This window comes from Hyperoodon ampullatus (genome assembly GCF_949752795.1).
Source record: "Hyperoodon ampullatus genome assembly, chromosome: 14".
Taxonomy (NCBI): Eukaryota; Metazoa; Chordata; class Mammalia; order Artiodactyla; family Ziphiidae; genus Hyperoodon; species Hyperoodon ampullatus.
Genome location: NC_136927.1, coordinates 5,564,971 through 5,580,111, shown reverse-complemented (window position 1 = coordinate 5,580,111; position 15,141 = coordinate 5,564,971). Strand labels below are relative to the sequence as shown.

General features: G+C 52.7%; 1 protein-coding gene across 1 annotated transcript in view; it reads left to right on the top strand.

Moving 5' to 3' along the window:
• The first annotated feature begins 7,200 nt into the window (after nt 1-7,200).
• The window catches only part of APMAP (adipocyte plasma membrane associated protein), a 29,866-nt gene continuing 21,925 nt past the window's right edge, over nt 7,201-15,141 (top strand). Inside the window, exon 1 of the mRNA XM_079720220.1 lies at nt 7,201-7,317. Coding sequence (XP_079576346.1) covers nt 7,226-7,317 — 92 coding nt within the window. The 5' untranslated portion in view covers nt 7,201-7,225. The remainder of the gene's footprint in view (nt 7,318-15,141) is intronic.

Genomic DNA, 15,141 nt, shown 5'->3' with positions numbered 1-15,141 from the left:
TCCGTCACCTCCGTTCCCGAGTCTTCCCGACAGCACAGGGAGGTGGAGCCCCTGTGCCTGCTCAGGTGACTGGAAACTACAAGCAGTCATGTTTCCTCCAGGTGTTTCTAGAAACGAAAGGTGGAAATTTTATTTTTATACTTTTATATATTAGAAGAAAAATGGTGCAAACACATATGTGCAATGTGTGGTTTACTTGTACACACTCTTCTTAACACTTAGAGAAAGCTCCTTCTTTGCCTCCGCTCTTGGGGAAATGTGGAGGCTTGGAGGGTGCACTTTTGGGTACCGTTTGGCCTACTTGAAATCCGAATGGAAATGTTTGTGCCTCCGTCTGAACACAGCCATCTTGAAATCTCTCAAGCCCACAGCATCTGTTTTTGGTGTATGTTTCCACTTCTCTTGGTTTGTGTGTGATGAAACTTAACTGCTAAAAGCACCTGTGGGGATGGGCTCACTTTTCAGCTCTGAAGGGCTCCGGTCACATGTTGTTCTGCAGCTTGCAGTCTGGAAACATTCCCCTCCCCCCGGCCTTGGACACTCAGCAGCCAGTTGGTGCGCTCCATGCCTAGGGCTGTTCAGGGAAGCCAGGGACTCAGTAATGCAGCCGGAACTGGGTCCCTGAAAACTGCCCTACCGCCCTACTCTGAGCCAGGTCTCTCCCTTTTCCAATGTGCCTTGGGTTCTCTGGACCTAGCAAGACAACGTCGACCATTAGGTTGCAAAGTGCCTATTGATAGCCAAGCACGAGAGGGACCACTTGTGGAGTGCTGGGAGGGTGGCCTGCTGAGCTGGGTCCTGGAGGACAGGGAGGGCTGCCTCAACCTGCACCCCACAGAGGGCGGTACCCTGCAGCTGTGCAGGTGTTCACGGGGACCTGGAGTGCTCAATACCCGCCATACGTGGCTGTGCTGGCCTCTCGGTGACAAGGTGAGGACAGGTGGCCTTGGCTGTAGCACACAGATTGGCAGCTCTCACCACCTGTACCGGTAGCAGTTTGCTGGACTTGGCGGATTATGGTTAGGGCGCTACTTATGAAATAACAGCTATAAACTGGGACAGTGACCAGTGCCTCAAAATGACCTGCAGGGCTGTTCAAATAAAGCTTTATTTTGTTCATTCTCTTCTTTTTTTGTGGTGATTTTTTTGATCAAATAATGCTATTTTTTGTTGTTGAATATAATCCTTGGAACAAAACTGGAAGAGACCTATTCACTCAAAAGAGAACACTTAAAAAATTCACTGTCTTATGGGGAGGAAATACACAACAAGCGCTCACCTATCTTAGACTGTTATTTGGTAAACTTACCTGTCTCTAGGCCACTGTGCTGGCCAATCACTAATCACAGGTAGCTAGTTAGATATAAGTAAAAAAACCAATAAAATAAAATACTTAGTCCCTTGGTGGCAGTGGCCATAGTTAAATACTCAGGTGCCACATGGCCAGGAGCTACCACACTGGACGACACAAGACCCCCTTGTCACATGGAGCCCTGGCCGTGGGTGCTGGTCTAGAGTACAGAGAACAAGGATGCAAAACCACAACCAGGAAGTGCTGCCCTTGCAGACCCCACAGGTGAGCAGCTCAGCCTGCCTGCGACCCACCCCCTGCCCAGGGGTGGGCAGGGTTTCTGTGTCCTTCAGTGGATGAGATGCAGGCTTTAGAGAACGCACTGAACTGGTGCCCTGAGAGGCGGGACAAGAAATGCTTGCTCCTCCAGAGCAGGAGCTGGACTGTCCCGGGGAGAGTGTCCATCCTGAGCCCCAGGTGTGGGGAGGGAGGCTGTGGAGGATGCTGAATTTACAAAGGCGGTTCACCGGGGAACAACCCAGATCTGCGCCTCTGGATGCCTGGGAAGTCACAGCAGGACTTTCCTCTTATCAGAATAGCCTGGCCCAGGGCAGGGCAGCAGGAGAGGGCTATAGACGCTTTTAACAAGTTCAATTGCGCAGCACCCCCTTCTGGTGAAGCCACCCTGATCTTGTCTCCTGGCTGCTGGGGGCTTGTGAAGGTCATTCCCAGCATCACAGTCCCTGGCCATGTGATGCATCAGGCCACTAAGAGAGGACAGGACGCGGAGGTGAGCCTCGAGCAGGGCCTGCCTGGGGCCCAGCTGCCTCTGCCCACCCCGGCCCCAGGCTTCACTTCCTGCTTCGGATCTTCTGTCAAGGCTGAAAAGTCCTGACAAAGACCCAACTCGGAGTGGCCAAGAAGCAGAATGCAGAGCAGAGACGGATGTCGGATGGTGTGGAAGCAGCGAAGGGACCAGGCGGAACTCAGAGACCGTCGTGATGTGACCGCACGTTTACCTAAGGGTAAATCTCGACGTGATTCAGGCACATGCTGGTCCCGGCTCACCCACGGCGGCTGAGCTTGTGGTGCAGGAAAGGTAGTGTGAATTCTCACCCCACTGCCTCGGCCTGACTCGAGTGAAATTAACTCGAGTCCTCGCAGACTGACCTGCCCCCGCCTCCAGCCCTCACGATACCCAGTGTCGGAACAGAAATGCTTCCGCTGCTGAGCACAGTGGGCAAAGGGGCCCCGCCCGGTGCTCGACTGCCCAGCCCACTTCATCCCCACGGCGCCTCCTGAGCAGACACTTGGCCCCACTTGGTAGAGGAGGCGGGAAGGTGGCGGAGCTGGGTTTGGATGGAGCTGACTCCATCTTTGACCCCCATGCTCAGATCCCCTCCTGGGAGAGCTTAGGGGAACATCTACATTTAATTTAATTTTATAATTTTTAAGGCATCTTACTGTTGGCCTCTGTATTGGTATCTGGGCCGGGGACAGCAGCACCCAGGTGCAGGCCCAGAGAAAGCCTTCCCAGAGGTGGTGACTCTGGGGTGGGGGCGGGGGTAGGAGGCAGGGTGGTGACCTCCAATCTGAGTTAGAGGCTTTTCCTTCATCATTGGGAATTTCTGCTGTGTAACAGGGTGAAACCAAGCAAACAGATCCTTTCTGGTCTGTGAAAACCATTTGTCTTTGGTTCCACAGTATTATTTTTCACTGACTTGTTTTTATTTATCCTGCCTGGGCTCCATAGGGCTTCTTGGGTCTGTGGCTTGATGTCCACCTGAATCAATTTTGGGAATATCTCCATCATTCGTTATATCTTTAAATATAGTTTTTGTCATTCTCGCTTCTTTTCTGAGGACGCAGACATCCCATATGTTGGAACTTCTCATGTTCTGGTCTCTCTTCCTGCCTTGGTCTCGACTGCCCTGAAAGCAGAGCCTGAGATAAAGGCTTCTATGCAGCCCTCCCTGTTCTTACTTAGGAATGTGATTCCAGGAACAAGTGTGAGGGATGGGTGAGAAACAGGGAAGGAGGGAAACTAACACCGTGGCAACCGTTGCCGACCTCGCAGGACTCACGAGGAATCCTATACATGTGTCTCGGAACTGGCTGGCCTCTCAACTTCCTCCTCTGGACCTGCGAATGCACTCGGGGAAAAAGTGGCTCCCGACCCTGGGCTCACCTTCCTGGGCCTCTCTCTGTCCTTTCTGTTACCTGATCACCATGCTGGGCTTGCCAGTGTCTTCACGCGGATGTTTCAAGTATTTCGTTCAGCATTGTTCTCACTGCCAGTGTGAATCTCAGTTATCTAATCTGCCGTCACACGAACAGAAAGTCATGCATAATGTTCCTTAAATGTGAAAGGTTCTCAATTCCAACATCCACTTCGCCCAAGCATTTCCCATAAGTGACTGAGGCCCTTTACCTATTACTTTGTACTTGTTTGTTCCCTCCCAGTATAATGCAAGTATCTCCCCATCTTATTCCTTGTATTGATTGCATATGGCAAACCACTGAATTTGAGCGTTTGTTTAACCATTATTAATGGACACCTGAGGTGATTCCAATTTGTCTACATTGGAAACAAGACTGAAATGGACATCCACGCCCATCTTTGCACCACGGGATCAAAAGGAATGCTCGGCCCCTGCAATGGCGTGAATGCCTGCCTCCCTCCCCTCCTATTCACATGTTGAAATCCTATCTTTCAAGGTGATGGTGTCAGGATGTGGTGTCTTTGGGAGGTTGGGGTCTGGGAATCTGGACTTTCAACAATTCCCAGGTGTTTTGCACAGTTGGCCAGGCCCTGGTCCAGTTTCGGGGATCACTGATCAAGCCCAGCACTAAATGCATTTCCTTCTATTTCAATTTAAGAAAGTGATCTGGACAAAGACAGCTTTCAAACTAGTTAACAGCTTTCTTTCAGACATTTTTTGGGGATGAAATATAACAAACATGTATAGAAAGGTATACAAAACATAAATGTACAGCTTAACAAATTGACATAAACAAACACCCAGGTAACTCCCGTCAAGGTCATGATAGGAAACATTGCCTGCATGTGGGAAGCCACCCAGCCCGTTCCTCATCATAATCTGTGTTCCCCCTGACAAGTCACAGCCCCTCCGGTCCCAGGCCCTCAGGGTCATGCCTGAGTCCCCCCAGCCCCTCGTGGCGCAGAGCTGCCTGTCCCATGTTTCCCGCAGGCAGTCTCCGAGGCTCCCAAAGCAAAGCGGTGGTGGGGTGATTCTCTTGGTCTCCAATCTTAGGGACACTGGACTCAGACCCCTGTCCCCCCCAAACTGGAATGCTGTATATATGTCTCTATTTCTTATTTCTTCTCTAAGCAGTGATGCTCAACTTCGCCTTTTAAAAGTGTCTGGGGAGGGACTTCCCTGGTAGTAAAGAATCCGCCTTCTAATGCAGGGGAAGAAGGTTCAATCCCTGGTCGGGGAACTAAGATCCCACATGCCGCGGGGCAACTAAGGCCGCGCGCCTCAACTAGAGAGCCCATGCGCCTCAACTAGAAAGCCTGCGTGCTCTGGAGCCCGTGCACCACAACTACAGAGAAGCCCGCGCACCTCAGTGAAAGATCTCACATGCTGCAATGAAGATCCTGCGTGCTGCAACTAAGACCCAACGCAGCAAAAAAAAAAAAAAGAAAAGAAAAAGTGTCTGGGGACCCTTTAAAACTACCCATGCCCAAGCCACACCCCAGACCGATTACATTGGAATTTCTGGGATAGGACTGAGGCATCAGGATATTTCAAAGCTTCCTGGATGATTCTAATGTGCAGCTAAAGTTGAGAACCCCTGTCTTTAAGAGTGACAGCATCCTGGGGCAACACGAATCACAGTGACCAGCTGGGGCACTTGCCACTGCTGCCTGGCAAACGTGTTTATTTTCACCCTCATGTCATGCCTTTCAGTCCAGTTGCCGACACTGTGAAGGCCTCAAGACTCTGATTATGGCGTCTAACCCCTGGGACGGTCCTCCTGGCACAGGTGACTTAAAAACAAGTGGCTGGGAAGCAGCAGCGCTGGAACAGGCTCAGGGTGAGCGGAGTGGGTTCTGGTTGGTCTAACCCATGGGACACTTGGAAAGGCCTGGAGACATTACTGATTATCATGACTAGGTGGGATGCTGCTGGCATCTAGTGGATGGAGGCCAGGGATGCTGCTAAACATCCTACAGTGCACAGGACAGCTCCGCACCCCCCCTTCCCTCCAGGGAATTATCTGGCCCAAACTGTCAACACCACTGAGGTTGAGGGACCTGATCTAACCAATCATAGTGGCCCCACCCCCCTGCCAGGAACGGGGTGTTAGCTCTGCTGGAGGGTGGGTGGGGGGACTGAGAAGGAAAGAAACCACAGCTAGCAAAGTGGGCCTGACCATGACACGCAAACAGAAAAACAGGACTAAACCATGCCGTGCAACACACGTGACTCAGCTCATGCAGAGTACGTGCTCCAAGACAAAACCACCGACCCCTCCAGTGGCTCTCCTGATTACAAATTCGGACCCATCCTTGCCAAGACCATCTATGGCCAACTACAGCCCCACACCCCTCGAGGACCCTTCCATAACACCCCTGTTTTGAGGAGACTCACGTGTCCTCTGGTGCATTCCTTTGCTGCAGCAAGTTGAATAAACCTTTTGTTATTTTCTTGTACAGCCATGTTCCTGGCTGTTTTCAGTTGGCATGGAACACAAATGACTCCAGTGAAAGTGCCTTAGACACAAGGAAGATGTCCTGCTTGTGAAATCAGGGGAAGGATTTTCAGCAAATGAAGTGGGTCCTGAGTGATAAAGCCGGTCTGACCAGGAGGAGGTGAAGGAAAGCATTATTACAGAGAGAAGCAACAATAAGGACCAAGGCAGGGAGGCGCAGAATTAGAAATAGCAAGCAATCCTGAGTGTGTGAAACAGAGGATTCAGGGCAGGGATACTCCAGACAGGCAGGAAGGGGCCGATCATGCAGCGCTGTTAAACCCATCCCTGGCAGAGCAGCTGTACTGGCTGCATCCCGCGCGGAATGAAGTAAGATGCTGCCAAGGCCTGAACTATAATCCGGGGCCCTGCCGACCTGGATTCACACAAGGAATCTTCATTCCCCCACGCTGGGTCTTCCGAGCTTTTCTTGGAGACAGCTGGGTGGGAGTCCGGTGCCCTCGAGCACCCAGAAAGGCCGTGGCACACTGGCCTGGCGACCGCCTTGCCTAGTAGCAAGAAAATCGATTCTCAGGGTTTCATTTTGAGTGGCCTTTTCTGGAGACGCTGCACAGTAACAGGAGCCGGTTTCCTCTGCCAGGAAAGCCTCCTCCCAGTGTCTTCCCATACAACTTCAGCTGCGTCATCTGCTGGACGCCCTTACGAGCCCGTTGGTCTCCTTCGGCAAAATTCCTCATTAAAACACCAAAGTGTCTCACGACGACCGGCTAGAGTCGGCTCTTCCGGGAGGAGATCGCGCGGGTCCGTCGGCGGGCGCGGCCCTCGGCTTGTCCGCCGCTCCTGGCGACAGCTCCGTCCACACGCTTACAAACCGCCGAACGTCGCTGTGACCGACACAACGGCGAACACGGCCGGCTGCCCTTTTCCGGCGCGTTTTCCGCTTAACCCCATCGGTTAGGAAACGGCCACGGGATTCTTCGTGGGCCCCGCCTCGAGGTCAGACCGGACGTGAAAGGCTGGGACGGCGGGCGAGGACGCGGCGATGCAGACACCGGAAGCCGCTGCCGGGATGGCTCGCTGGCTCGGACTCGCTGGGAAGCGCCTTGCAGCAATTCCCGCCCCGGCAGCCAGAAGGGGCGGGGCCCCAGTCACTTCCGCGCGCGGCCGAGGAGGGAGGCGGGGCCTGTTCGTCACTTCCGCGCGCCGGGCTGTAGGCAGGGGGAAGGGCGCTCAGGCAGCAGGCACACGGGCGCCATGAGCGAGGCGGATGGGCTGCGGCAGCGCCGGCCCGTGCGGCCGCAGGTCGTCACGGACGATGCCCGGGTCCCGGAGGCCAAGGGCGGCAGGTAGGCCGGGCCCGGAGCGGGACCGCGACCCCGAGGCGGTGACAGCGGCGAGCGCCTCGTTTAGTCCCCGGGGGCTTCGCTTCACGGGAGGAAGTGGGCTCTCGCCGCGCGGTGCACCTGCGGCCCTTCGGTCATTGCCCGGCTCCCGGGCCCCCCTTGTCCCGGCCCGGCCGCACTTTCCCGGGGGGACGTCTGCGGAGCAGCCCGGGGCGCGCGGAGAGGGCCTCCGCACCTGCCTTTCTTACCGCGCCTTCAGGACGAACGGGGAGCCGAAGGGACGTTGTTGGGCAGGTTTTGTGAGGGTCCAGGCTTGCACATTTTCCTGGTAGGGACGGAGATGCATAGGGACCTTCCGGAATTTAAATATACTTTGCTTTGTTAGCTAAAAACTGAAGCATAAGCCTTTAAAATTCTTAAAGTTCTCCTCTTAACTTTATGCTCTGAGTGTCCTAACTTTGGATTTTTAGGAAGAACCAAGAGGCCCCACACAGACCAAGCTCAAAGTGTGGAACTGATTGACGTATATGTTGATAGAAATATTGGGAATATTTCTTGGAGTGCCAGCGGGTGTGGTACATACTGAATGCGGGACAGCTTTTGCCGAGAGAGACCGAACTTATTCCCTGATGATAATGAGAGGAACACATTTGAAGAAGAGACATAGCAGAGCGTTTGGGCTCTAGAAAGGAGATTCATGGAGAGTTTCTAATAATATGTCTCGAGGTCAGTGGAAAGGTTGGATTTATGTTTCGTATATAGTCCTTACTGTAGGGTGATCAGCTATCCTGGTTTGCCCTGGACTTTAGGACGTGGGACTCTTAAGTGCTGACCCTGGGCAAACCAGGATAGGTTGGACACCTTTTTGACTGTGGGTGTTTGTGCAATCATCTGGTGATGACTTAGGAGCCTTTAGAGCACACATGATCGGACTGGCAGTGCTGTGCTCCAGAAACTGTGCCAACACCGAGTCTTTACACGCTCATGCCCAGGAGACCAGCAAGCAGCCGGCCTGGGTCTGTCTGGAGGTGCAGGGCATAGAGTGCCCAAGGGCACTCGTTCGATGGGCCCAGCTCTCAGTTGGGCTCCCCCAGGCACTCCAGGCCCCAGGGCAGGGGGCAGGGTTAATTCAAGTTTTTCAGTTTCTCGGGGGGTTTCTTCCTTAATGGTAGAGTTAATTGAATGTTCCAAAGTCCTCACCTGTTGCTGGTCTTTCCCTGGGTGCCTTTTGCACTGTGTTGATTTAAGACATTTTCTTGGCTTTCCTGTGTTTCCCTCTTTCTCTTCTTTGCTCTTCTTCTGTATCTTTGTAACATTCTCTTTCCCGTCACCCACTTTCTTTCGTATGTGTATATTGTAATTCTTTAGTTTTTTTCTTATTTTTATCATGCAGTTCTTCTCTATTTTTCACTTCTTTTGTGGTGGTTTCTAGTAGTTCGTCTGATTGTCATCTTGGATTACCTTAAAAGTTGAGGGTTCACCCTAAGACGGGAAAACGTTGTGTATAATGGGTGAAGTAAAGGAATCTGAAGGAAGTAGAAATGTGATGATGATAGAGTAAACTTTAGACGTGCTGAACAGAATAAAGGAAGCCTTGAAGGACATGCTGTTCAGTTAACAGAACAGGACAATAGATTTCGGTGGACAGGACACTGAACGATACCGTGCTCAGTCTCCTGACTCTTGGCATGAAAGGTGGCATTAGCTCTGTTTTCCTGGTGAGGTCGTTGAGGTCTCTGTGCGTGACGTGGTTTATGTAAAGTTACAGAGGAATGGAGTCACAAGTGACATGAAAATGAATGAAGGAGAGAATTGGCCGCTGGACAGTGAGAAGCGTTGAGAAGAGTTGTGTGTGACTCTGAGGTTCCAGGTATACTTGGCACCTTGGGTTCCAGTCTCCCCTGGGTTTGGGCCTAACAGGTTTTCCATAAAAATCACAGGTCTTTTTTTTTTTTTTTTTTTTTGCGTTACGCGGGTCTCTCACTGTTGTGGCCTCTCCCGCTGTGGAGCACAGGCTCCGGACGCGCAGGCTCAGCGGCCATGGCTCACGGGCCCAGCCGCTCCGCGGCATGTGGGATCTTCCCAGACTGGGGCATGAACCCATGTCCCCTGCATCGGCAGGCGGACTCTCAACCACTGTGCCACCAGGGAAGCCCCACAGGCCTTTTTTGATCTCACTGAATCTGTTGGTCAGGACTTCTGTCCGGGACTCAAGGCCCTGATGTCCTGTGTGCAGAAGGGGTTAGAGAATGCCCTCTGCCACATTTGGCTGGTGCCGCAACAGGATTTTGTAAGTCGTTGCTGAGCCGAGGGTAGTTGTCAAATCCTGTTGCGTCACTGTGATCGCTCTCTTGCCTTAGAGACTGTAGGAAGTTTCAGGGTGCAGGTGTAGAGAGGTTGGGGCAAACAAGTCGGTTTCCCAGGTGGCACCTGGGAGGGAAGTTGCTGGCCTTCTGGGATGTGTCAGCCCAGATTGGGAAGGAGAGTAGGATGGGCATGTGCAGCGCTTTGTCGGTGAAAACGGTACGGATGAGTGGAGGGTCCTTTATTGGAGTGGACGCAGGGCAGGTGTGCGGTGGGGGCAGCCGTGCAGGAGAGGCAGAAGTGTGGCTGACTGTGAGTTCACAGGAGCTGGCAGTGAGGCGGGCCTGCCAGAGAGTTAATGAACCTTGGGCTAAAATAACCATGTGCCCAGGGCCTGGGTGGGAAGCCCTCCGACCTCACCCCCAGGACCTGTGCGCCCAGCAGTTACAGGCTCCGTGCCCAGGGGAGTGCAGCTCTCGCCTGTGCCGAGAGCTCGTTGAGTCCTGTGTTTCCTCGGCTGCATGGCTCTGCTCAGTGGTTTCTCCTGAAGTTTCTGGGCAGAGCTCATGGGTTTCAAGCCCTCCCCACCCTCTGCCCGACCTGCTGTACTGTTCCCCTGTGTGCTTGTCACTCCCTGGTGGGCCGTGTTTACACCAGGATGCACGGAGGGCGGGAACTTGATGGGGCCTGGCATGCCTGCCGTGTGTGGAGGTGGTCATTAAATGCTTGTGGGCTCCCAGGTGGTGCTGTCTGATGTGGCAGCCACTTGGCCACATGTAGCTACTTAAGTCTAAATTAATTAAAATGAACCAAAATTAAAAATTCAGTCCCTTTTTGGTGTTACGTAGCGGGTTTGAGGGATGCTGGGGCTGATGAAGGAAAGTGATGTGACTGTGGGGTGGCAGCAGCCACGTGAGCTTCGTGGGTGACACTGACCGGTTTGCGTGTGGGAGAATCTCATGGGGGAGGGGATGAAAGGCTCCCGGGTCAAGGCAGGTGGTCAGAGAGCTCCAAGGGCAGGAGTGGGGTGGGAGTGGCCAGGTTGTTTTATCGATGGGTAATAGCTGTCTGGTAAGGTTTCACAGAGAATGCAAAGCAGGCAGGCTCTAAATGGCTAAAAATTTGTTTGGGCTATTTTTAAAGTAATTGGATATGTAAAGTTGGAGTTTGGCACTGATGGGCCTTTTGAGCTAATGTGTCTCAGCCTGCAGTGAGGAAGTAAACAGCCTGGGGCCGAGCTGCTGTTTCTAAATAAAACTTGACCCTATGCAGAACTTTCCAAAGGGGCTGGCCAGTGGTCAGCCAGGGTGTTGATGGACTTCGTTCACTGGGGAGGGGTTTGGATCAGGTCAGCGGTGTCCGGCCGCACATCAGACACAACTGGGGTCCTTGAACCTGCCAGACAGAATCTTGGGCCTTGTTTACAGGTGCCCCCTTCAGGAGCACTGGGCTTCATGGCCTCCAAGTTCTTCTCCAGTTCTTTATACTCTGATTGTAAGAGGGGGCTGGCTGGGTCCCCGGCAAGGATGGGCCGTGTGGACACAGGCCTCTGTCTGAGTTCCGGCCGCCTTTCTAGCTGTATGCAGTTGCCTTCTGTCCTGGCTGGACTCCTCGTTTTCCCCGTCGTAGGAAGGGGCAACCAGGTCTTCAAGCACGCTGCCACCGGCTCTAAATCACATTCCTAAATTAAGATTTTCAAATGTACACAACAGTGTAGAAAAGGAGAGTTAACAACATAGAGTCCGAGCCAGATGGGAAGGATCTGTTTTATGTGGAATCGTGTTCGGCAAGGAAAAGGGGAAGGGGCGCTTTGGCCAGTGTCGCCATTTTCGTCGGTGAGTTTGCACAAGGCAGCTTCCCCTGAGGAGCAGGGGCCGGGGGTAGGGGGGTTACATCAGCCCCCTTTGCAGGACGGCCCGTCCTTCTTTGTGGGGGCCCTGCAGAAGGAAGGGTCTGTGCGGTGCCGTGTGGCCCGCCCTTTGGGACTCCACTGTTAAAGGAACCACAGGACCACGTCATTCCTGCCCTGCGCCCTTGCAGATGCTCTCTTGCTGTGCAGACACTGGCTGTGGCCACCACGCTGACAGACTGGGCACCGAGTCAGTGATGCATGTCCTAGCCTGTGGACGGGCGGTTTGCAGAGTTGGTCACTGACTTTGTTTACTTTCTTGACATCTTTGTTGAGATGTAATTCAGACACCATCATTCACCAGTTTAGAATGTCCAATTCAGGGGTTTTTAGTTTATTCAGAGAGATTTGCAACAGTCATCACAGTCTAAGTTAGGAATATTTTCATCACCCGTTAACTTTTTTTGAGATGAAATTCACATAAAATAAAGGGAAACACCTCAGAGTGTACAGTTCAGTGATGTTTAGTGTTGGGCAACCACCACTGTGGTTTCAAAACTTTTCCTCATCCTATGAAACTCCTTGTTCCCATTAAGTAATCACTCCCTGTCTCCCCTCCCACCAAGTGTCCGTTAGCAGACGAGCGGATAAACGTTGGTGGTGTTGAGCTGCAGAGGGCAGGAGGTGCGGACATGTGCTGCAGCTTGGATGAAGCTGGACACGTCGTGTTGAGCGTAGGGAGAGGCTCACAGAGGCCACACCGGTAGCTCCATTTACCCGCAACGCCCAGAAGGGCAGACACAGTCAGCTTGTGCAGTGTTTCAAACGCTACTCCAGGCTCCAGGTCCAGGCGTCTCCTCCTGTCCTTGGCAGGTGGCGTTGCTAGCAGGGACTGTGGGCTTGGGGTCAGACCTGGCCCTCGGTCTCGTCCTTCTGGCAGTGGGCCGTGCGCCGGCCACCGTGCCCCATCCGCTTCCCTTGTCCTGGAGCAGACGGTCCAGTTCCGCCCGGTCACCCTCCTGAGCACGTTGCGTGGCACCTCTTGTTTTCACCGTCTTTGTCATCACCCTTTTCGGGGCCCTTGCTCCTTGCCCCTCGCAGAACTCTCAGGTCGTGCCTGCCTGCTGTGTTGTCTGGTGGTCAGTGCTGATCTGTGCCACGTGTGCACTGCATGCTCTCTGTTCTTGTACCCTTGACCACGTGAGTCAGTCATGGTAGAAGAAGGCTAATGGGGTTTGGAGACCGGCCTGGGAGGGAGGGGTTGCCTGATTTTCCCTTCCTGGTCACCTGTCTTCTGCCAGGAGCCTGGCAACTCGGCGTTTCATCTGCTGGGGGGGGTGCGTCCTCAACCCCATGTGAAAAGGGGGTTAGGAACAAAACTCGCTTTTTGGAGGTTATTAGAGGGAAAATAGGCACAGTTTGGGATACTCATTAGCAAAAGGGAAGTGTCAAAGGTCAGCACTGTCCCCTGTGCATGAAGGTACAGGTGCACCTCAGTTCTGCTTGGAGGTGTCCCGGCTCATCAGGTACAGGTGTGCTGTCCCCCTCACTGTGGGATACAGTCAGCCCGGCTCTCTGCTGCCGCATGACAAGGTCTGCTTTCCTCCAGGTCTGGTCCTTGTCCTGGCATCCTCCTGAGGTCTCACCAGCAGTGCCTTCCGTGTCCGTGTTTCAGCTCACAGTCTGTTCTCACTTTGTCCTGAGCCCTTGCCAGCAGAGTCTTTAAGGTCCGTGTTTCTAACAACAGTCAGTTCGAGGAAATCTAGACCTTTTCTATCCTGATCCTCATGATTCTTTCATCCTCCACCTACAGCTCGATTCCAGAGCTACTTCCTCATTTTTAGGTATTCGTTATAGCAGCGCCCCATTTCCAGGTAACAGATTTAGTTTAATTAGAAAACTGTATTAGGACTTCCCTGGTGGCTCAGTGGTTAAGAATCCGCCTGCCACTGCAGGGGACACGGGTTCGAGCCATGGTCCGGGAGGATCCCATATGCCACGGAACAACTAAGCCGTGTGCCACAACTACTGAGCCTGTGCTCTAGAGCTGGCGAGCCGCAGCTGCTGAGCCTACATGCCACAACTATTGAAGCCTGCACGCCTAGAGCCTGTGCTCCGTAACAAAGACAGGCCACAGCAACGAGAAGCCTGTGCACCACAATGAAGAGTAGCACCCGCTCTCCACAACTAGAGAAAGCCCGCATGCAGCAACAAAGACCCAATGTAGCCAAAAATAAATAATCAAGTAAAATAAATAAATAAATAAACCTATTAGTTTTCTGCGGCCGCCATGACAAGCAACCACACACGTAATGTAAACAACACAAATTGATTCTCTCACAGTTTCGGGCTCAGGAGTCATGCACAGTCTCACTTTGCTGAAACCAAGGTATCAGCAGGGCCACCACGTTCCTCCTGGCAGCTCTAAGGACAGTCTGTTCCTCCTGTTTAGACTGAGGGCAGGATTCAAGCACTTCAGCATGCTGTCCATGTGTCTGCAGGGGGCACTGTGTCATTCTTTCATTTCCACCTACCCCAGTAGAAGCAGAATGATTTGTTTTCTGCTTTATTTGCTTATTAAAATCGTGAGTGTTCAGAACCGGGTAGGACTTTGAGGTTACTCTGCCGCAAACCCCGAGTCACAGTGGGGAACCGTGGGCTTCGGGGTGCAGCAGCTCACCTGAAGTGGCGTGGCTGTAGTTGGGACAGTTGGGGCAGGCACCCAGGCCCCCACATTTCTGCATTCTTCATTGAAACCATCTTGTCAAAAGTCAAGTGAAACGTTGCCCTCACGTCAAGTTGCTTTGTTAAGTGTGAGTCCTGACTTTTTTCAAGTCAAGTTTTTTTGATAGAAAAAGATTTTCCACTTTAGGAGCTCATGATTTTAAGTTGCTGTAAGTTACTCTTGATTGCAGGTGTTCAGTGAATTTGAATACGATGATGCAAGGAAACAGTGATCCTGGGCTGTTTATTTCTTAGCAGGAGGCTTCACGTGCTCCCTGGTCCATGGGCGAGTGAGGATGTGTGTGAAGATTGTTGGAGAGGGGTTTCAGTCCCCCGTGGTCATTTGTCCACACGCTTCGCTAGAGGTCCCAGGGCACTGTCAGGTCTCCCCACGGCTTTCGCAGTGACGGCCTGGAGGTGTGATCTTGTAGGTTCTCTAACTGTCTGTATCTGTCAGGCTTCTCCCAGGCAGAAGAGCTGGGGTCACCTCTTGAGCTCTTAGAGGTGCAATGCCCAAAATGGTTGGGGTTGGATGCTCAGGACGTTCTGCTTCTGTTTCCTTCTTTTTTTAAAAAAATTAATTTTATTTATTTCTTTATTTATTTTTGGCTGTGTTGGGTCTTCGTTGCTGCACACAGGCTTTCTCTAGTTGCGGCGAGGGAGGGCTGTTGTGGTGTGTGGGCTTCTCATTGCAGTGGCTTCTCCTGTTGCAGAGCACGGGCTCTAGGCGCGTGGGCTTTAGTAGTTGTGGCACGTGGGCTCAGTCGTTGTGGCGCGTGGGCTCTAGAGTGCAGGCTCAGTAGTTGTGGCGCACGGGCTTAGTTGCTCTGTGGCACGTGGGATCTTCCCGGACTAGGGCTCGAACCTGTGTCCCCTGCATTGGCAGGCGGATTCTTAACCACTGCGCCACCAGGGAAGCCCTATTTCCTTCTTGAGTTTGTCTCTGAGCG